This window comes from Phyllobates terribilis, unplaced genomic scaffold (assembly GCF_046119375.1).
Source record: "Phyllobates terribilis strain yellow unplaced genomic scaffold, ASM4611937v1 Scaffold_86__1_contigs__length_6382490, whole genome shotgun sequence".
Classification (NCBI taxonomy): Eukaryota; Metazoa; Chordata; class Amphibia; order Anura; family Dendrobatidae; genus Phyllobates; species Phyllobates terribilis.
The window spans coordinates 4,487,472-4,510,861 of record NW_027362846.1 but is presented as its reverse complement, the minus strand read 5'-3'; the positions used below and the strand labels follow the sequence as shown (position 1 = coordinate 4,510,861).

At 46.4% G+C, this 23,390-nt stretch overlaps 1 protein-coding gene across 1 annotated transcript in view; it reads left to right on the top strand.

The window, feature by feature from the left end:
• The first annotated feature begins 2,488 nt into the window (after positions 1-2,488).
• The window catches only part of LOC141197711 (uncharacterized), a 115,231-nt gene continuing 94,329 nt past the window's right edge, over positions 2,489-23,390 (top strand). The window contains exons 1-7 of the mRNA XM_073662797.1: positions 2,489-2,569; positions 2,770-2,919; positions 3,049-3,228; positions 3,312-3,435; positions 3,519-3,616; positions 21,953-22,102; positions 22,998-23,088. Coding sequence (XP_073518898.1) covers positions 2,842-2,919; positions 3,049-3,228; positions 3,312-3,435; positions 3,519-3,616; positions 21,953-22,102; positions 22,998-23,088 — 721 coding nt within the window. The 5' untranslated portion in view covers positions 2,489-2,569; positions 2,770-2,841. The remainder of the gene's footprint in view (positions 2,570-2,769; positions 2,920-3,048; positions 3,229-3,311; positions 3,436-3,518; positions 3,617-21,952; positions 22,103-22,997; positions 23,089-23,390) is intronic.

The window sequence follows — 23,390 nt, the reverse complement described above, 5'->3', positions numbered from 1 at the left end:
TAAGAGGAAAGACCTTTTTCCTGGTAGATTGGAAGGGGTTTGGTCCTGAGGAGAGAACGTGGGAGCCCCGGGAGAACATCCATGCCCCTCTCATCCTAGCTAAATTTCTGTCTGGCCTAAAAAAGGGGGGGCCTAAAGGGGGGGGTACTGTAGTGCCGGCGTCCCTGCCCTCTGCTAGGCAGGGACGCTGCTCCTCTCACCGCTCTGCTCCGTGCCCGGCCTCCTCCCCCCGCTCTGCTGTCAGCGCGCGCTCCGTCCCGGCGTCCTCCTCCTGCTCTGCTCTCAGCGCGCGCTCCTTCCTGGCCCCTGTGCTTAGGGCGCACGCGCGCGCGCTCCCCTCCTCTAAAAGGGGCCGCGCGCGCCGCCCTAAAGAGTCCCCGGCCAATGGCCGGAGGACTTCATCATATATAAGGCACCTCCTCCAAAATGGAGGTGCCCGAGCATTGTTGTTTGCACCTGTGTCTCACCTGTGCTTCAGCCCTCAGGTCCCGTTGCCAGTTACCTGCCAGTTTCCTGCCAGTTTCCTGCCAGTTTCCTGCTAGTTACCTGCCAGTACCTGCCAGTTACCTGCCTGATTCCTGCCTGAATACTTGTTACCTGTCTGCCAGTCTGAGGTCCGACGGTCTGCCTTACTACTCCTGTCAGTCTGTCTAAAGGACCAGCCTGCCCGCTCACCTGGGAGCGCATATCAGCTACCTGCCTGCTTGCCTGAGGTCCGACGGTCTGCCTTACTACTCCGGTCAGTCTGTCTATGGACCAGCTTGCCCGCTCACCTGGGAGCGCTTCTCCGTTATCTGCCTGCTTGCCAGCCCGGAGGCTCCGTTGTCACGTGCTGTGACCACCAGCTACTCCAGACTCTTGCCCGCTCACCTGGGAGCGCATCTCCGTTACCTGCCTGCTTGCCAGCCCGGAGGTCCCGCCGTCACGTGCCGTGACCACCTGCTATTCCAGAGACTCTCGCTTGCTCACCTGGGAGCACACATCTACCACCTGCCTGCTAGCCTACCCGGAGGCTCTGCCATCACAGGTCGTACCTACCCCTTACCCAGAGACTGCCCTGATCACTTGCCGTAACTCCCTGTCCGTTCACCCAGAGACTGCCACCCGCTCCCTTACAAGGGCCGCCCCCTTGTATAGTAGCTCAGAGGTTCCGCCTCCCGGACCCGTTTCAGTCCGCCTCCCGGACCCGTTACATTATTAGTGCGATCATTCAACATACAAGCCTCTGATTGCTCAGGTGATGCACTGTACTACTGTAGTGCGGTGTATTATCACTTACTGTCTGTAATCCTAATGGCCCCATACACATGAGATGGGTGTTAGTTGAACGGTTATTTGACAGACCGCTATCTCTCTTCCCATACACATAAATATTCCAGCTTTCCTGTGGTGTGTATGAGAGAATAGCCTCCAGATTCCTCTGGTGGAGGATTATTTACAGGAAGAACAAACGGATAAGCCACTGAAATTCAGGATACCAGATCCTTCTCTGCCCTGACATCATCTGTCGAGAGGCCCCCAAATACAATATATAGTCGACCAAACGTCCCCAAAAATCAGAGCTTTCAGGCAGCTTTAGTCTAATATGTATGGAAGTGTTAAAAGGTAACTTATTGGACACTGCATCTGGCCTGGCCTAATAGACTTTCATACATTGCAGGCCCAGACACCATTATTAGGCATGTAAGCATTGTAGTAACTAGGCAGCCCCATACTATCGAGTACTTGGGGGAGAAGGGCCATTGAGCCGAACTCTGTCAAACCTTCTTAGATGTCATAACAAAATGTGTTTTTTGCTTTTTGCATGTTTTTTTCTTTTTATAAGAATTGTTGGTTACAATTTTCTTTTGAAACATTTTAATATCTGCTTTTTTCTGGAGTTTCTCTTGTAATATAGGAAACCTAGGGCCAGAAATAAACCCCATAAAACACTGTACATGGAGACTTTGGTATCAGATAATTTCGGTGTTTGTGCAAACAAAAAAAGCTTTTAAAAAAATGCCTCAAACATCTGTGTCTGAATCAAACATGAGATCTAACGTGATAGCAGATTACAGTCTGGGGAAGACGGGAAACATTCGTACAGACTTCTGGTGGTGATGTAGTCGGTGACTGACTCCGGCCAAATATATTTCTAGAGCCGTAGTTGAAGATGAAGATATTGTCCCCATCATGAAATAGTTACTTCTCATATCACGTGTATAGAATATCTCCTGCAGTATTTCTAATTCCGATTCCAGTGTCTGTAAATGAGACAACAATTAGCGTCGTGGAAGATGAGTCTATGAGAAATGTACTCAGCTGCAGACTCCAAGGAAGAAACGTCTTGTTGTCTATGGCCAAAAATATATAGGTTTTATTACTAGATGTAAATAAGAAAACAAAAATAGTGCAAAATAATAAATCTCATATGCTTCCCTCATTATCTCCTGTAATTGTATTATTACCCAAGATTTTTATGTTACATCAACTCATCTTCTTCTCATTCAGGTCTCTAGAATATCGGATCCTCTCAGTGAATATCTTCAATAAAACTTGTGATTCCTACAGCCAATCAGCTGCTGAAGCAGTGAGTAACACAGACAGTGATTGGGAGTATGGAGGAGATGTCTTAGTCAGCAATTCAATATGTTCCAGTCCATACAAGACTAGAGAATACAACATCTACACGTTCTATCTCCTGATATGTTTCCCCTAATTGTCTCCAATAATTGTATTATTACACAGGATTTTTATGATGTTACATCGGCTCATCTTCTTCTCATTCAGGTCTCTACAATTTTGGATCCTCTCAGTGAAGATCTTCTATAAAAGAGAATTTTCCTGATTTACCCATCAAGCATGGATATGGACAGAGACAAGATGGCTGAGGAAATACTACACCTCACTCTAAAGATCCTCTTCCGGCTTACTGGAGAGGTGAGAGATTCTGATGACGTCACATTACATCATTCTTATCTATGGGAATAACAGATGGACAGAACTGGAGAGGTGAGGACTCTGGAAATGTCTGGAGGGAGATTTATTAATGTGTCTCTCCATAACCAGGATTACACAGTAGTGAAGAAGACCTCTAGTGAGCACTGTCAGGACCCTGTGTCTGAGGGATGGAGAAGACCCCTGAGCCCAATCATGGGACCTCCACCTCACCACCTGATACATGAAGACATCAATGACCAGAAGATCCTAGAACTCACCTACAAGATGATTGAGCTGCTGACTGGAGAGGTGACACTGCTGGGAATGCTGGGACATTATACAGTAACGCTATGGAGGGATCGGGGGGATGACGGTATCATTGTATGTGTCAGGTTCCTATAAGGTGTCAGGATGTCGCCGTCTATTTCTCCATGGAGGAGTGGGAGTATTTAGAAGGACACAAAGATCTGTACAAGGACGTCACGATGGAGGTTCCCCAGCCCCTCACATCACCAGGTAATAGACAGGACTAAATACACACGGCCTATAATTATCTGTATGTAAAGAATGAATTCAGTCCCTGTATGTGTTTCCTCCAGATCTATCCAGTAAGCAGACAACTCCAGAGAGATGTCCCCGTCCTCTTCTTCCACAGGACTGTAAACAAGAAGATCCCAATGTTCCTCAGGATCATCAGGTAGATGGAGAGAAGGTGTCATGAGATCTCCCCTATGATGTGTAGACGGCTGTGAAGGTCTTGTGTTCGGTCTTGTTTTATCCACCAGCATTATATGTTTTATACTTGTGTAATGAGAACAGTGGTGATGGCATGACTAACCAGACTTCAAACTTTATTTACGTGCAGATAAAATAGTGTTTCTCAAGGTGACAAGTTAACTTTAAAGAGGTGTCTAGAACATTTGTAGAACTTCACTGACTCTTAACATTGTGTAATGTACTATTAGGATTCGTCTGTTTTTACTCTCTTTGTGCCCATCATATCACTGCTCCATATGCTATTGTTATAGAGACAAACACCTTCTCTTCTGCTTCTCTGATTGTTTCAGGTGGGTTTATGACAAAAGAAAGAGGTTGGCATGTGATTGTTTCTATGCAAACTGCATATGGAGCAGTGATGTGACAAGTGCAGAGAGTATGTAAACAGCTATATTCTAACATAGAATCTGAACATAGTTTTTGAGGGTCAAAGTAAAGTTTCCAAAAGGTATTTTTCTTAAAGATGGTGTTCCCTAGAAAACTTTTGTATATGTATTGAGCTGGGTTATGGTACTATATCTATGTAGTAAGCTTGGTTTTGCTCCCGTATCTATGTAGTAACCTTGATGTTCCCCTATCTATACAGTAAACTCAATTATGGTACCATATCTAAGCAATAAGCTTGGTTCTGACTCTATATCTATGCTGGCAGTAAGCTCAGCTCTCTTACCATATCTGCAGTATGAAATAATCTGGATTCTGGTACCATATGTATGCAGTAAGATTGGCTCTGTTCCTGTATCTATTCAGGAGGCTTGGTTCTGTTGCTGTATCTGTGTAGTAGACTTAATAGTTAGAGATGAGCGAATATTTCAATACTTGGTTCGGATCACAATCATCGAATTTGCAATATTCGCCGATTTATTCATCAAACATTACTGAACGCCATTGGATTCAATGGGGGCAAAAACAAACACATAGACAACACCTTCAAATGGCCCAAAAGCTGCCAAAACACATCAAAATAGGGGCAGACACCGGAAAAGTGCCATCAATTGACCCAGAGTTCAAGTAGTATAATTATTATTTATTATTATTTATCATTTATTCAATGGCGCTTTCCATGTGAAAAGGAGTCATTGACTGGTACAAGAGGAGAGAGGACCCTGCCCGCGAAGGAGCACAAACAATCTACAAGGGATGAGTGAGGATACAGTAGGTCAGGGTACAGCTAGTCGTGCAGCGATATGGTGAAGCACGGGTTACTGCAGATTGTACACTTGTGATAAGATGTGGGTCTTCAGCTTCGTTTTCAAGGTTTCCACTATAAGCGACAGTCTGATGTTTTGGGGGTACAGAGTTCCACAGTAGGGGAGATACACGGGACAAAACTTGTATGCGATTGTAGCAAGATGAGATAAGCGGGAAGTAGAGAACGAGATCTTGGAAGGATGGGAGGTTGCGCACAGGTAAGTACAGAGAGACTAGGTCACAGATGTATGGAGGAGACAGGTTTTCGATGGCTTGGTATACCAAAGTTAGGCTTTTCAACTGTACTCTCTGGGCAACGGGGAGCCAGCACAGGGATTGACACAGGGGAGATGCTGGGGAATAGCGGGGTGACAGGTGAATTAGTCCGCCAGCACAGTTTAGGGTAGATTTGAGGGGTGCAAGAGTGGTAGATGGAAGGCCACAGAGCAGTAGCTTGCAGTAGTCCAGGCGGGAGATGATGAGGGCGTGCACTGGTGTTTTTGTACATTTATGGTTGAGGAATGTGCGGATTCCAGAGATATTTTGGCGTTTGAGTCAGCAGCAAGTGGAAAGGGCTTGGATCTGATGTTTGATGGACAGATCAGAGTCAAGCTTCTGGGACTGGGGAGAGGGGGCAGCTATTGACTTTGATGTATAGGTCAGTTGGGGGGGGGGAGGCAGAGAAGAAAGATGAAATGGCGGACAGACATTGTGGGATTCTGGTTAGTAAGGAGGTGATATCAGGTCCAGAGAGGTAGATCTGTGTGTCATCAGCATACAGGTGATACTGAAAGCCATGAGACTCTATTAGCTGTCCCAGGCCGATAGTGTAGATGGAGAAGAGCAGGGGTCCTAGAACTGAACCTTGAGGGACACTAACACATAGGGGGCGAGATGAGGAGGTGTTTTGTGAGATGGAGACACTGAATGTCCGGTCACTTAGGTATGAAGAGATCCAAGATATGGCCAGGTCTGTGATGCCGAGACAGCGGTACGCTTTACACATGAGGGCCAGAAAGAACATGTGCTTCAGTAGATGACAAGCGCTGCATCAAGTGGCCTCTGCTCCTCTTTCTCCATTTTAACATCACACACATTACAGTCCTCAGAGGTGGCACTCCAATTACCCTTGTTTTCCCCATGTCACAATTCTCCAACCGCCCAACTGACTGGGGGAACCACAGATGGGCGAGTCTGCAGAGCTGTTCACACATTCCATTCTAGGGCATTAGAGGTCTGATACAAAGCTTCACAAACTCAAGAGGAGGAAAGAGTGTACAGGGATGCCCCAAATTTTTTTCAGTTGAACCGGGCCGGACAAAGTAGGGTCCGAGCAGAATCTTGACCCTCGTCACGAGACGTTAACTCCTGGGGGTGGGCATGGATGGGTTGGAGAACGATACAAATACACACCAGAACATGGAGAACTAAGCTACAAAACAGCTATGGTTGGAGAACTAAACTACTACACACCAGAGGATGGAGAACTAAACCACTATTAGACACCAAGGTGTCACTAGACAGCAAGTGTTGGAATCCCCAAGGCTTGCGGGACAAACCTCTGTATCTAACACTTCCTCCAGTGCTTCTCCCTCCTCCACCTCTTCTAGGGCCTCTAACTGCATCCTCAACCTCTGCCTTAATGAAACACACATTCCAACAGTTAAGATAGAATCTCCACTACCTCTAGCTGGCAGCATATAAACAGAAAAAAATGACCGGCCCAGCCAAAACAAGAAATAGGTGTGTACAGGTGCTTACTAAAAGCAGCTACCTCCATATCCAACTAACAAACAAGTAGCACCCTGCAACGCTAAGTATGCAAGCATGAAATATATGAAATTTGAATAGCATTACTACTCTAAAAAATAGAAATAAATGAGAAATCTTAGTGCATAAATTGGCCAATTCATGTGTACCTGGTAGCCGCGAGAAGGCGTCCTGGTGTACAGTCATGGCCAAAAGTATTGAGAATGAGACAAATAGTAATTTTTCCAAAGTTTACTGCTTCATTTTTTGTAATGGAAATTTGCATATACTCCTGAATGTCAAAGAGTGATCAGCTTAACAGCAATTACTGTACTTGCAAAGTCAATATTTGCCCAGAAAATGAACTTTAACCCCCAAAACACATTTCAACATCATTGCAGTCCTGCCTTAAAAGGAGCAGCTAACATCGTTTTAGTGATTGATCCATTAACACAGGTGTGGGTGTTGATGAGGACAGGGCTGGCGATCAATCAGTCATGATTAAGTAAGAATGACATCACTGGACACTTTAAAAGGAGGCTGGTTCTTGGTATCATTGTTTCTCTTCAGTTAACCATGGTTATCTCTAAAGAAACACGTGCAGCCATCATTGCACTGCACAAAAATGGCCTAACAGGGAAGAGTATCGCAGCTACAAAGATTGCACCTCAGTCAACAATCTATCGCATCATGAAGAACTTCAAGGAGAGAGCTTCCATTGTTGTCAAAAAGGCTCCAGGGCGCCCAAGAAAGACCAGCAAGCGCCAGGACCGTATCTTAAAACTGTTTCAGCTGCGGGATCGGACTACCAGCAGTGCCGAGCTTGCTCAGGAATGGCAGCAGGCTGGTGTGAGTGCTTCTGCGCGCACTGTGAGGCGGAGACTCTTTGAGCAAGGGCTGGTTTCAAGGAGGGCAGCAAAGAAGCCACTTCTCTCCAGAAAAAACATCAGGGACCGACTGATATTCTGCAAAAGGTACAGGGAGTGGACTGCTGAGGACTGGGGCAAAGTCATTTTCTCTGATGAATCCTCTTTTCGATTGTTTGGGACATCTGGAAAACAGCTTATTCGGAGAAGAGGTGAGCGCTACCACCAGTCTTGTCTCATGCCAACTGTAAAGCATCCTGAAACCATTCATGTGTGGGGTTGCTTCTCAGCCAAGGGAATCGGCTCACTCACAGTCTTGCCTAAAAACACAGCCATGAATAAAGAATGGTACCAGAATGTCCTCCAAGAGCAACTTCTCCCAACCGTCCAAGAGCAGTTTGGCGCCCAACAATGCCTTTTCCAGCATGATGGAGCACCTTGCCATAAAGCAAAGGTGATAACTAAATGGCTCATGGAACAAAACATAGAGATTTTGGGTCCATGGCCTGGAAACTCCCCAGATCTTAATCCCATTGAGAACTTGTGGTCAATCATCAAGAGACGGGTGGACAAACAAAAACCAACAAATTCTGGCAAAATGCAAGCATTGATTATGCAAGAATGGACTGCTATCAGTCAGGATTTGGTCCAAAAGTTGATTGAGAACATGCCAGGGAGAATTACAGAGGTCTTGAAGAAGAAGGGGCAACACTGCAAATATTGACTTGCTGCATTAACTCATTCTAACTGTCAATATAACCTATTGGTACTCATAATATGATTGCAATTATATTTCTGTATGTGATATAAACATCAGACAAACACTAATAAAAACCAGAGGCCAGCAGATCATGTGAAAATATAATTTTGGTGTCATTCTCAAAACTTTTGGCCATGACTGTAGTGCTACTTCGTTTGTTAGTCTTTTGTTAGCAGTCAGCTGATGCTAGTTAGTGACACTCCACCTCCCTTTAAATAGCCACATGATCCATCAGCTGACCGCCGGTTATAGTTCATTCTATGCTGACCTCTTTGAAGGAGCCAGTCTCTGGAGAAGCTGTGGTGTTCGTTGCTATTGCAGCAGTGAAGTTTTCTGTTGGAGAGATGTGCATTTTATGTTGTTATCTTCCCATTGTTTGTCTTCCCTTCCTTGTGTTGTCCTATTGTAGTGGTGAGACCAGTGTCTTACTGGCCTGCGCTCTAGCCAGGTTAAGTCCAGGGCCAGCGGAAACTTAGGTATGTGATCGCGCCCGGGGGGGGGGGGGGGAGAGCACCCATCCAGGGATGATAGGGGAGCTTAAAGGGACAGACACAGGTTGGTGTCAGGGGGTATCCCTTCCCTTGTTCCCTACCGCTACGGCCCTCCTTCTCCCTCTATCTCCCATTGCATTCGTGTGTGGACACAGGTACTTTTCTGTGGGAATGATCTTGTCTCCAAACAGCCTGGGACATTTCTAGTGAATTATGGCACTCCATAGTTTGGTATTACCACCCAGTACCAGAAGCAAAGCTAGCCACAGTTTCCTTCTCAAGAATTTTATTTTGTAGACTGAGTGGCTACCCAAATATTAGTTTCTCACAAAGGAGCTGAAAACCCTGAGTGGCAGTAGGTACAAGTTTCTCCAGCACGACCGGTTTGTTAGATATCTGTCACGGGTGTGTCAGAAGTGACAGTCGCCCTGCAGTGGGCTGCAGGAGATCTCTACGTTTGGCATTGCAGACGCCTTCTTAGAGGCTGTCTCTAGGTCCCAGCGGCTACCTTCCTCTGGCTAATTCACACTATGGGCTGGGTGTATAAATACCTGCTGTGTTCCAGTGGGAGGTGCCGGCGATATTCCTTACTTCTTGTCAAGGCTTTAGCAAGAGCAGTACTACTTCCTCTCTGGTGCTTGAGGACGTGTGCGGATTTGTCTGGAGTTGTCTAAAGCGAAACAATTTCCCTTTTGTTCTCCTTTGTTGTCTTTAGTGTTCAGTGGGGATCGACTAGTGCTCATCTCCTCCCTTCCCTAGCCTTAACCAAACGCCAGAGAAAGACAGGGCAAGGAACGCGTGCAGCGATTGTTGAAGAGCCAATATAGGGACGTTACGGGAGACAAGGTAATATTCTTTCAGCCAGGAGGTCTCCACTTCCCCCTTTCCCTAGAGTCTGGGCTTCCTTTCCCTCTTCTCTTAGTGCAACACAAAGTCTTTCCCATATCTTGCATGACAATGTCAGAGGAAGAACAGAGAGGGCAGCACGGTGGCTCAGTGGTTAGCACTGCAGCCTTGCAGCACTGGGGTCCTGCTTTCAAATCCCACCAAGGACAACATCTGCAAGGAGTTTGTATGTTCTCCTTGTGTTTTTGTGGGGTTTTCCCCCGGGTTCTCTGGTTTGCTCCTCAGTAAAAAAGCATCCATAGAGTATCCGGGAACCTTTACATAGACTTTCTTAGCCAGAGCTGCTTCTTGTTAGGGTTGGACAGGCCCATCAGAGAACTGGAGAATCCTCCGGTGGGCCCTGGCTTCTCCTTCAGGAGAGTTCATAATGCAAACCTTACAGGTAATGATAGAGGCCACGATCTCCTTAGCTTGCTGCTGGTACTTTTCTATGGGAATGAGCTTGGCTCCAACCAGCCTGGAATATTTCCAGTGGTTTGGTATTGGCACCCAGTACCAGAAGCGAAGCCATCCACAATTTCCTTCTCAGGAATTTTATGTGATAGTTTGAGAGGCTGAAGACACTGAGTGGCAGTAGGTGCAAGTTTCTCCAGCATGGCCTGTTTGTTAGATAGCAGAAGGAGAACAGAGAGGGCAGCTCGGTGGCTCAGTGGTTAGTACTGCAGACTTGCAGCGCTGGGGTCCTGGGTTGAAATCCCACCAAGGACAACATCTGCAAGGAATTTGTATGTTCTACCTGTACATATGATGTACTATATCATGTTTGTCACAGAAAAATATATATCTTTTTACTCTTGTTAGCAACAGAAAAAAATGGTTTGTTTACTGAGCCTACACACAGCTTAATTTCACCACCACAAAAAGACTAGGTGGCTTATGGTGGACTGTATCACTTTTGTTACAGAAAAAAAAGTTTTTTTTACTCTTGTTAGCAACAGAAAAAATAGTTTTTTTACTGTGTATACAGTTGCATTTCACCCCCACAAAATGACAAGGTGGGTTACTACAGCTTGCTGTATCACATTAGCAAATGAAAACAATAGATTTTTGTACTCTGCACTCAGGAGCTCTGCATACAGCTGAATTTCAACCCTACAAAATGACAAGGTGGGCTAGTAGGGTTTGCTGTATCACATAAGCAAGTGAAAATTTTTTTTTTTTTTTTTTAAGGTGTACTCGTGCATGGAACACAATAGTAGCAGTGCACAACTGAGTTCTATGACATGGGCCCTGCTGTCTTTGTCTGGACCTCAGTAATGGCACAAGAAAAAAAAAATCTGTTGGAAAGTCGATTTCACAGACACACAGGACACTAGTTAGCTAAAGTATCTGACTTAGAAGCAACCGCCTATCTAAGTAGCTAAAATATCTCAGTATACAGCAGCAGGGTCCAGCATCGTCTGTGACCACTTCTAAGCAGAAAATGGCGCTCACACAACATGTCCTATTTATATAGAGAGGACGTTTGATTCCAACAGCCAATGGCACAAGCCCTTGTGTCTGGACAGAGTGGATGCTTCCTGCTCCCTGATTGGCTAGCTGCGATTTGCACACATAAAGTTGGGGGGGGGGGGAGATTACAAGCACGGCGCTGCTCTGAGCTCCTGTCCGCTATCCCCAGCCCCTCCCAACATCAAACACGTCCCCCCGCTCATCATACACCACCACTATGCTAGCCAAAGTGTTAAAAACACTTGAGTGGCAACGCAATAATTTCCCGCACTTTTTCACCGAATGTTACCGATTTTAAGAAAAAATGCTTGTGTTTCCTATCACGAATCTGAATATGCCATATTCATGCCGAATTTAACATTATCGATCGTTTTTCGAACATATTTGCTCATCACTGTTAGTAAGGACATGTTTGTTCCCATATCTATGTAGTAAGCTTGGTTCGGTTCCCATATCTCTGTAGTAAGCTCGGTTCTGCTCCCATATCTCTGTAGTAAGCTCGATTCTGCTCCCATATCTCTGTAGTAAGCTTGGTTCTGCTCCCATATCTCTGTAGTAAGCTCGATTCTGCTCCCATATCTCTGTAGTAAGCCCAGTTCTGCTCCCATATCTCTGTAGTAAGCACGGTTCTGCTCCCATATCTCTGTAGTAAGCCCGGTTCTGCTCCCATATCTCTGTAGTAAGCTCGGTTATGCTCCAATATTTCTGTAGTAACCTCGGTTCTGCTCCCATATCTCTGTAGTAAGCTCGATTCTGCGCCCATATCTCTGTAGTAAGCTTGGTTCTGCTCCCATATCTCTGTAGTAAGCTCGATTCTGCTCCCATATCTCTGTAGTAAGCTCTGTTCTGCTCCCATATCTCTGTTAGTAAGCCCGGTTCTGCTCCCATATCTCTGTTAGTAAGCTCGGTTCTGCTCCCATATCTCTGTAGTACAGTAAGCTCTATTCTGCTCCCATATCTCAGTAGTAAGCTCGGTTCTGCTCCCATAGCTCTGTAGTAAGCTCTATTCTGCTCCCATATCTCAGTAGTAAGCCCAGCTCTGCGCCCATATCTCTGTTAGTAAGCTCGATTCTGCTCCCATATCTCTGTAGTAAGCTCTGTTCTGCTCCCATATCTCTGTAGTAAGCTCTGTTCTACTCCCATATCTCTGTTAGTAAGCCCGGTTCTGCTCCCATATCTCTGTAGTAAGCTTGGTTCTGCTCCCATATCTCTGTAGTAAGCTCGGTTCTGCTCCCTTACTGCTGTAGTTAGCTCAGTTCTGTTCCCATATCTCTGTAGTAAGCTTGGTTCTGCTCCCATATCTCTGTAGTAAGCTCGGTTCTGCTCCCATATCTCTGTAGTAAGCTCGGTTCTGCTCCCATATCTCTGTAGTAAGCTTGGTTCTGCTCCCATATCTCTGTAGTAAGCTTGGTTCTGCTCCCATATCTCTGTAGTAAGTTCTGTTCTGCTCCCATATCTCTGTAGTAAGCCCAGTTCTGCTCCCATATCTCTGTAGTAAGCACGGTTCTGCTCCCATATCTCTGTAGTAAGCTTGGTTCTGCTCCCATATCTCTGTAGTAAGCTCGGTTCTGCTCCCATATCTCTGTAGTAAGCTCGGTTCTGCTCCCATATCTCTGTAGTAAGCTTGGTTCTGCTCCCATATCTCTGTAGTAAGCTTGGTTCTGCTCCCATATCTCTGTAGTAAGCTTGGTTCTGCTCCCATATCTCTGTAGTAAGCTCGGTTCTGCTCCCATATCTCTGTTAGTAATCCCAGTTCTGCTCCCATATCTCTAGAGTAAGCTCGGTTCTGCTCCCTTACTTCTGTAGTTAGCTCAGTTCTTCTTTCATTTCTCTGTAGTACGTTCCGTTCTGCTCTCCTATCTCTGTTAGTAAGCTCCGCTCCGTACGCCTCGTGCACGCGCGGCTCTGCTCCATTCAACCCATCGGCACCCCGCAATTATTTGACAGGGGCGCCGGTAGGCGGGTCTGAGGACACACTTACAGTAAGCACAAGTTAAATGCCGCTGTCAGAGATTGACAGCAGCATTTAACATGTTAATAGTCGTGGGTGTATCGCGATTCCACCCGCAGCTGTTAGGGGCACATGACATCAGCTGTGATGTGCCGTAAAAAACACAGGCTCAGTGCCGGAGCCCACATCAAAGTGAGGGAGGCTACCTATGTCATATCTATACGTCATAGGTCGTGAAATGGTTAATAGTATCAACTCTAATCAAATGGTTAGATAGTGATTTACCCTTAAGGTACACAAATTGTGGGGGTTGCTTTAAAAATGTTATCTTTAGGGTGTTCTTGTGTTGCCACCTTCACCCCTGAGGAAGACTTATTGTCGATACGCGTCGGGTTCACCTCTTCCTCCTTAACCGGCCTTCTATATGTATTTTTTGTCTATTTGAAGGGTGGCTACTTATGCATCGCTAGGTGTCTCTCTTGTGATGCCCTTTGTCTATATGGATCATTAGAATTAGTTGTGATTTATTTATTGGATTTTGCACTTCTTTTTATTTGTTGTTTATCTCACATGAAATTGTACACTTAGCGTCTGTTATTACCTAGCGGGTGATTATTGTGATCCTATCATTTGTTTGATATCATCATTATAGGAATGGCAAAACAGTGATTATTGTCATCGCTTGTGGCAACTCCTATTCATTTATAAATATACATACAGTTATATGAAAAAGTTTGGGCACCCCTATTAATCTTAAGCTTAATGTTTTATAAAAATTGGTGTTTTTACAACAGCTCTTTCAGTTTGATATATGTAATAACTGTTGGACACAGTAATGTTTCTGCTTGGAAATGAGGTTTATTGTACTAACAGAAAATGTGCAATCTGCATTCAAACAAAATTTGACAGGTGCATAAGTATGGGCACCCTTATCATTTTCTTGTTTTAAATACTCCTGCCTACTTTTTACTGACTTACTAAAGCACTTTTTTTGGTTTTGTAACCTCATTGAGCTTTAAACTTTATAGCCAGGTGTATGCAATCATGAGAAAAGCTACTTAAAGTGGCCACTTGCAAGTTGTTCTCCTGTTTGAATCTCCTCTGAAGAGTGGCATCATGGGCTCCTCAAAACAACTGTCAAATGATCTGAAAACAAAGATTATTCAACATAGTTGTTCAGGGGAAGGATACAAAAAGCTGTCTCAGAGATTTAACCTGTCAGTTTCCACTGTGAGGAACATAGTAAGGAAATGGAAGAACACAGGGACAGTTCTTGTTAAGGCCAGAGGTGGCAGACCAAGAAAAACATCAGAAAGGCAGAGAAGAAGAATGGTGAGATCAGTCAAGGACAATCCTCAGACCACCTCCAGAGAGCTGCAGCATCAACTTGCTGCATATGGTGTCACTGTGCATCGGTCAACTATACAACGCACTTTGCACAAGGAGAAGCTGTATGGGTGAGTGATGCGAAAGAAGCCGTTTCTGCAAGCACGCCACAAACCGAGTCGGCTGAGGTATGCAAAAGCACATTTGGAGAAGCCAATTTCTTTTTGGAAGAAGGTCCTGTGGACTGATGAAACCAAGATTGAGTTGTTTGGTCATACAAAAAGGCGTTATGCATGGCGGCAAAAAAACACAGCATTCCAAGAAAAACACTTGCTACCCACAGTAAAATTTGGTGGAGGTTCCATCATGCTTTGGGGCTGTGTGGCCAATGCCGGCACTGGGAATCTTGTTAAAGTTGAGGGACGCATGGATTCCACTCAGTATCAGCAGATTCTTGACAATAATGTTCAAGAATCAGTGACAAAGTTGAAGTTACGCAGGGGATGGATCTTTCAGCAAGACAATGATCCAAAACACCGCTCCAAATCTACTCAGGCATTCATGCAGAGGAACAATTACAATGTTCTGGAATGGCCATCCCAGTCCCCAGACCTGAATATCATTGAACATCTGTGGGATCATTTGAAGAGGGCTGTCCATGCTCGGCGACCATCAAACTTAACTGAACAGGAATTGTTTTGTAAAGAGGAATGGTCAAAAATACCTTCATCCAGGATCCAGGAACTCATTAAAAGCTACAGGAAGCGACTAGAGGCTGTTATTTTTGCAAAAGGAGGATCTACTAAATATTAATGTCACTTTTCTGGTGAGGTGCCCATACTTATGCACCTGTCAAATTTTGTTTGAATGCAGATTGCACATTTTCTGTTAGTACAATAAACCTCATTTCAAGGCAGAAACATTACTGTGTCCAACAGTTATTACATATATCAAACTGAAATAGCTGTTGCAAAAACACCAATTTTTATAAAACATTAAGCTTAAGATTAATAGGGGTGCCCAAACTTTTTCATATAACTGTATATACTTTCTTTTATACAGCCGTGTCTTGGTGAATTTCCATGTCGGGCTTATTTAGCTGTCTGTGGTCTGTACCTTTTATGGTACTTAAAATGTTTTTAAATGCTTTTATATGTTTGTTACATGTTTAATAAAAATCATTTGTTTTAGTTCGGTGATCCATGTATATGCATGCTTCTTTTTTCTTGTTCTCCATGTATTGCCCACATAGTACAGTGCCCCTTTTTTGGCCCCCACACACAGTATAATGTTCCCCCAGTACAGCCATCCCCACACAGTATAATGTTGCCACAGTACCACCATCCCCCCACACACAGTATAATGTTCCCACAGTACTGCCATCCCCCCACACAGTATAATGTTCCCTCAGTACCGCCATATCCCTCACACAGTATAATGTTCCCTCAGTACCGCCATATCCCTCACACAGTATAATGTTCCCTCAGTACCGCCATCCCCCCACATACAGTATAATGTTCCCACAGTACCGCCATATCCCTCACACAGTATAATGTTCCCACAGTACCACCATCCCCCCCACACAGTATAATGTTGCCACAGTACCTCCATCGCCACACACACAGTATAATGTTCCCACAGTACCACCATCCCCCCACACACAGTATAATGTTCCCACAGTACCGCCATATCCCTCACACAGTATAATGTTCCCTCAGTACCGCCATCCCCCCACATACAGTATAATGTTCCCACAGTACCGCCATATCCCTCACACAGTATAATGTTCCCACAGTACCACCATCCCCCCCACACTGTATAATGTTCCCACAGTACTGCCATCCCCCCACACACAGTATAATGTTCCCCAGTACCTCCATTGCCACACACAGTATAATGTTCACCCAGTACCGCCATCCCCCCACACACAGTATAATGTTCCCACAGTACCACCATCCCCCCCACACTGTATAATGTTACCTCAGTACCGCCATATCCCTCACACAGTAGAATGTTCCCACAGTACTGCCATCCCCCCACACACAGTATAATGTTCCCCCAGTACCGCCATATCCCTCACAGTATAATGTTCCCACAGTACTGCCATCCCCCCACACACAGTATAATGTTCCCCCAGTACCGCCATATCCCTCACACAGTAGAATGTTCCCACAGTACTGCCATCCCCCCACACACAGTATAATGTTCCCCCAGTACCACCATCCCCCCCACACGGTATAATGTTCCCACAGTACCACCATCCCCCCCACACTGTATAATGTTCCCACAGTACTGCCATCCCCCCACACACAGTATAATGTTCCCTCAGTACCACCATCCCCCACACAGTATAATGTTCCCACAGTACCACCATCCCCCACACAGTATAATGTTCCCACAGTACCACCATCCCCCACACAGTATAATGTTCCCACAGTACCGCCACGCCCCAGCACTGTATACTGTTCCCTCAGTACCCCCATCGCCACACACAGTGTAATGTTCCCCCAGTACCGCCATATCCCTCACACAGTAGAATGTTCCCACAGTACTGCCATCCCCCCACACACAGTATAATGTTCCCCCAGTACCGCCATATCCCTCACACAGTATAATGTTCCCACAGTACTGCCATCCCCCCACACACAGTATAATGTTCCCACAGTACTGCCATATCCCTCACACTGTATAATATTCCCATAGCACTGCCATCCCCCCCACACTGTATAATGTTCCCACAGTACTGCCATTGCCTCCACACACAGTATAATGTTCCCACAGTACCACCATCCCCCCCACACTGTATAATGTTCCCACAGTACCCCCATCCCCCACACAGCATAATGTTCCCACTGTACCCCCATCCCCCCCACACTGTATAATGTTCCCACAGTACTGCCATTGCCTCCACACACAGTATAATGTTCCCCCAGTACCACCATCCCCCACACAGTATAATGTTCCCACTGTACCCCCATCCCCCCCACACTGTATAATGTTCCCACAGTACTGCCATCCCCCCACACACTGTATAATGTTCCCACTGTACCCCCATCCCCCCCACACTGTATAATGTTCCCACAGTACTGCCATCCCCCCACACACTGTATAATGTTCCCACTGTACCCCCATCCCCCCCACACTGTATAATGTTCCCACAGTACTGCCATTGCCTCCACACACAGTATAATGTTCCCCCAGTACCACCATCCCCCACACAGTATAATGTTCCCACTGTACCCCCATCCCCCCACACACTGTATAATGTTCCCACAGCACTGCCATCCCCCCACACACTGTATAATGTTCCCACAGCACTGCCATCCCCCCACACACACAGTATAATGTTCCCACAGTACCGCCATCCCCTCCATACATTGTATAATGTTCCCCCAGTACCACCATCCCTCCACACGCAGTATAATGTTCCCCCAGTACCACCATCCCCACACACACAGTATAATGTTCCCACAGTACCACCATCCCCCCCACACTGTATAATGTTCCCACAGTACCCCCATCCCCCACACAGCATAATGTTCCCACTGTACCCCCATCCCCCCCACACTGTATAATGTTCCCACAGTACTGCCATTGCCTCCACACACAGTATAATGTTCCCCCAGTACCACCATCCCCCACACAGTATAATGTTCCCACTGTACCCCCATCCCCCCCACACTGTATAATGTTCCCACAGTACTGCCATCCCCCCACACACTGTATAATGTTCCCACAGTACCACCATCCCCCCCACACTGTATAATGTTCCCACAGTACTGCCATTGCCTCCACACACAGTATAATGTTCCCTCAGTACCGCCATCCCCCCACACACTGAATAATGTTCCCACAGTACCGCTATATCCCTCACACAGTATAATGTTCCCACAGCACTGCCATCCCCCCACACACAGTATAATGTTCCCCCAGTACCACCATCCCCATACACACAGTATAATGTTCCCACAGTACCACCATCCCCCCCACACTGTATAATGTTCCCACAGTACTGCCATCCCCCCACACACTGTATACTGTTCCCACAGTACTGCCATTGCCCCCACACACTGTATAATGTTCCCCAGTACCTCCATTGCCACACACAGTATAATGTTCCCACAGTACCTCCATCGCCACACACCGTATAATGTTCCCACAGTACCACCATCCCCCCCACACTGTATAATGTTCCCACAGTACTGCCATCCCCCCACACACTGTATAATGTTCCCACAGTACCGCCATCCCCCACACGGTATAATGTTCCCACAGTACCGCCACGCCCCAGCACTCTATAATGTTCCCCCAGTACCACCATCCCCCCACACACTGTATAATGTTCCCACAGCACTGCCATCCCCCCACACACTGTATACTGTTCCCTCAGTACCTCCATCGCCACACACAGTATAATGTTCCCACAGTACAACCATCCCCCCACACACAGTATAATGGTCCCACAGTACAACCATCCCCCACACACAGTATAATGTTCCCACAGTACCGCCACGCCCCACACAGACTGTATACTGTTCCCTCAGTACCCCCATCACCACACAGTATAATGTTCCCACAGTACTGCCATCCCCCCACACACAGTATAATGTTCCCACAGTACTGCCATCCCCCCACACACAGTATAATGTTCCCACAGTACTGCCATCCCCCCACACACAGTATAATGTTCCCACAGTACTGCCATCCCCCCACACACTGTATAATGTTCCCACAGCACTGCCATCCCCCCACACACTGTATAATGTTCCCACAGCACTGCCATCCCCCCACACACTGTATACTGTTCCCTCAGTACCTTCATCACCACACACGGTATAATGTTCCCCCAGTACCACCATCCCCCACACACAGTATAATGTTCCCCAAGTACCACCATCCCCACACACACAGTATAATGTTCCCTCTGTACTGCCATCCCCCCACACACAGTATAATGTTCCCTCAGTACCGCCATCCCCCCCCAGCACTGTATAATGTTCCCACAGCACTGCCATCCCCCCACACACTGTATACTGTTCCCTCAGTACCTCCATCCCCACACACAGTATAATGTTCCCACAGTACCACCATCCCCCCACACACTATCATGTTCCCCAGTACCTCCATTGCCACACACACAGTATAATGTTCCCACAGTACCTCCATCGCCACACACAGTATAATGTTCCCACAGTACCTCCATCGCCACACACAGTATAATGTTACCACAGTACCGCCATCCCCCCACACACTGTATCATGTTCCCCAGTACCTCCATTGCCACACACAGTATAATGTTCCCACAGTACCGCCATCGCCACACACAGTATAATGTTCCCACTGTACCTCCATCGCCACACACAGTATAATGTTCCCACAGTACTGCCATCCCCCCACACACAGTATAATGTTCCCTCCGTACCGCCATCCCCCCACACACAGTGTAATGTTCCCCCAGTGCCGCCATCTCCCCACACACTGTATAATGTTCCCACAGTACCTCCATCCCCACACACAGTGTAATGTTCCCCCAGTACCGCCATCTCCCCACACACAGTATAATGTTCCCACAGTACCGCCATCTTCCCACACACAGTATAATGTTCCCACAGCACTGCCATCCCCCCACACACAGTCTAATGTTCCCACAGCACTGCCATCCCCCCACACACTGTATAATGTTCCCACAGTACTGCCATCCCCCCCACACAGTATAATGTTCCCACAGTACTGCCATCCCCCCCACACAGTATAATGTTCCCACAGTACTGCCACCCCCCCCACACAGTATAATGTTCCCACAGCACTGCCATCCCCCCACACACAGTATAATGTTCCCAAAGCACTGCCATCCCCCCACACACTGTATAATGTTCCCACAGCACTGCCATCCCCCCACACACTGTATAATGTTCCCACAGCACTGCCATCCCCCCACACACTGTATAATGTTCCCCCAGTACCGCCATCCCCCACACACTGTATAATGTTCCCTCAGTACTGCCATCCCCCCACACACTGTATAATGTTCCCTCAGTACTGCCATCCCCCCACACACTGTATAATGTTCCCCCAGTACCGCCATCCCCCCACACACTGTATAATGTTCCCACAGTACCGCCATCCCCCCACACACTGTATAATGTTACCTCAGTACTGCCATCCCCCCACACACAGTATAATGTTCCCACAGTCCCGCCATCCCCCACACACAGTGTAATGTTCCCACAGTACCGCCACGCCCCAGCACTCTATAATGTTCCCACAGTACTGCCATTGCCTCCACACACAGTATAATGTTACGTCAGTACCTCCATCCCCCCACACACATTATAATGTTCCCACAGTACCTCCATCGCCACACACAGTATAATGTTCCCACAGTACCTCCATTGCCTCCACACACAGTATAATGTTCCCACAGTACTGCCATCCCCCCACACACAGTATAATGTTCCCCCAGTACCGCCATATCCCTCACACAGTATAATGTTCCCACAGCACTGCCATCCCCCCACACACTGTATAATGTTCCCACAGTACCGCCATCCCCCCACACACTGTATACTGTTCCCCAGTACCTCCATTGCCACACACACAGTATAATGTTCCCACAGTACCTCCATCGCCACACACAGTATAATGTTCCCACAGTACCTCCATCGCCACACACAGTATAATGTTCCCACAGTACCACCATCCCCCCACACACTGTATAATGTTCCCACAGTACCTCCATCGCCACACACAGTATAATGTTCCCACAGTACCTCCATCGCCACACACAGTATAATGTTCCCACAGTACCGCCATCCCCCCACACACTGTATAATGATCCCCAGTACCTCCATCGCCACACACAGTATAATGTTCCCACAGTACCGCCATCCCCCCACACACTGTATAATGTTCCTACAGTACCTCCATCGCCACACCCAGTATAATGTTCCCACAGTACCTCCATCGCCACACACAGTATAATGTTCCCCCAGTACCACCATCCCCCAACACACTGTATAATCTTCCTATAGTACCGCCGTCCACCCTCACACTATAATGTTACCACAGTACTACCATCCCCTTACACACTGTATACTGTTCCCTCAGTACCGCCATCACCCCACATTCAGTATAATGTTTCCACAGCACTGCCATCACCCCACATTCAGTATAATGTTTCCACAGCACTGCCATTCCCAATTTTATTTTTTAACAGTTTAACACCTGTTTTTTGGGGGATGTTTTTCATGTAATATATGGAAGCCTAAGGAAAAATGGTAAAAAATGATATAGTCAATGATGGATGTGGTTTTGTAGTCCAAATAGGTTTCCAGAGCCGTAGTAGCAGATGAAGATGTCGTCCTCATCATGAAGTAGTTATTTCTCATGTCACGTGTAATGAATATCTCCTGCAGTATTGATAATACCGATTCCAGTGTCGGTAAATGAGACGAGAATTAGCAATAAGGAAGATGAGTCTATGAGAAACGTGTTCAGCTACAGACTCCGAGGAAGAAACTGCTTGTTGTCTGATGTTACATCGGATCATCTTCTTCTCATTCAGGTCTCTACAATATCGGATCCTCTCAGTGAAGATCTTCTATATAAGAGAATTTTTCAGAATTACCCATCAAAGATGGATATGGACAGAGACAAGATGGCGGAGAGGATATTCCACCTCACCCTAGAGATCCTCTTCCGGATTACTGGAGAGGTGAGAGATTCTGATGACGTCACATTACATCATTCTTATCTATGGGAATAACAGATGGACAGAACTGGAGAGGTGAGGACTCTGGAAATGTCTGGAGGGAGATTTATTAATGTGTCTCTCCATAACCAGGATTACACAGTAGTGAAGAAGACCTCTAGTGGGCGCTGTCAGGACCCTGTGTCTGAGGGATGGGAAAGACCCCTGAGCCCAATCACGGGTCCTCCACCTCACCCCCTGATACATGATGACATCAATGACCAGAAGATCCTAGAACTCACCTACAAGATGATTGAGCTGCTGACTGGAGAGGTGACACTGCTGGGAATGCTGGGACATTATACAGTAACGCTATGAAGGGATCGGGAGGATGACGGTATCATTGTATGTGTCAGGTTCCTATAAGGTGTCAGGATGTCGCTGTCTATTTCTCCATGGAGGAGTGGGAGTATTTAGAAGGACACAAAGATCTGTACAAGGACATCATGATGGAGGTTCCCCAGCCCCTCACATCACCAGGTAATAGACAGGACTAAATACACGCGGCCTATAATTATTTGTATGTAAAGAATGAATTCAGCCCCTGTATGTGTTTCCTCCAGATCTATCCAGTAAGAGGACAACACCAGAGAGATGTCCCCGTCCTCTTCTTCCACAGGACTATAAACAAGAAGACCCCAATGTTCCTCAGGATCATCAGGTAGATGGAGAGAAGGTGTCATGAGATCTCCCCTATGATGTGTAGACGGCTGTGAAGGTCTTGTGCTCAGTCTTGTTTTATCCACCATTATTATATGTTTTCTACTTGTGTAATGAGAACGGTGGAGATGGCAGGATTAGAGCTGATCATAGATGGGACTTCTCCATCTGTCTGTGACTTTTACAATATTTGTTTCAGGGTGAAGATCTGACCCATATTAATACTACAGAGACATATGTGAGGGGTGATGAGCGGTGTAAAGAGGAGATTCCTACATATGACCACCCAGGTGAGTAGTGACCACTAAATGCAGAGAAGTCACAGATTCTTCTCAGTCACCGGCTGTGGCTGCTTTATCGGTTGTGTAGTCCGGCCGTATCACAATCGTGTGATCACCATTTTACCTCTAGACCACAACATTCTCCTCCACCAAAAACGTTTCAAATGACTTTGGGCATTGAAAGCCTTTTTCTATAGAACTTATAACCTGGAGGATCCACCTACCCCCTGTTATCATGGATTCACTCCACGTCATAAATTCCATTATGTTTTCGATCCTAAGGAATTCAGATTACTGCACAATCTCTCCTG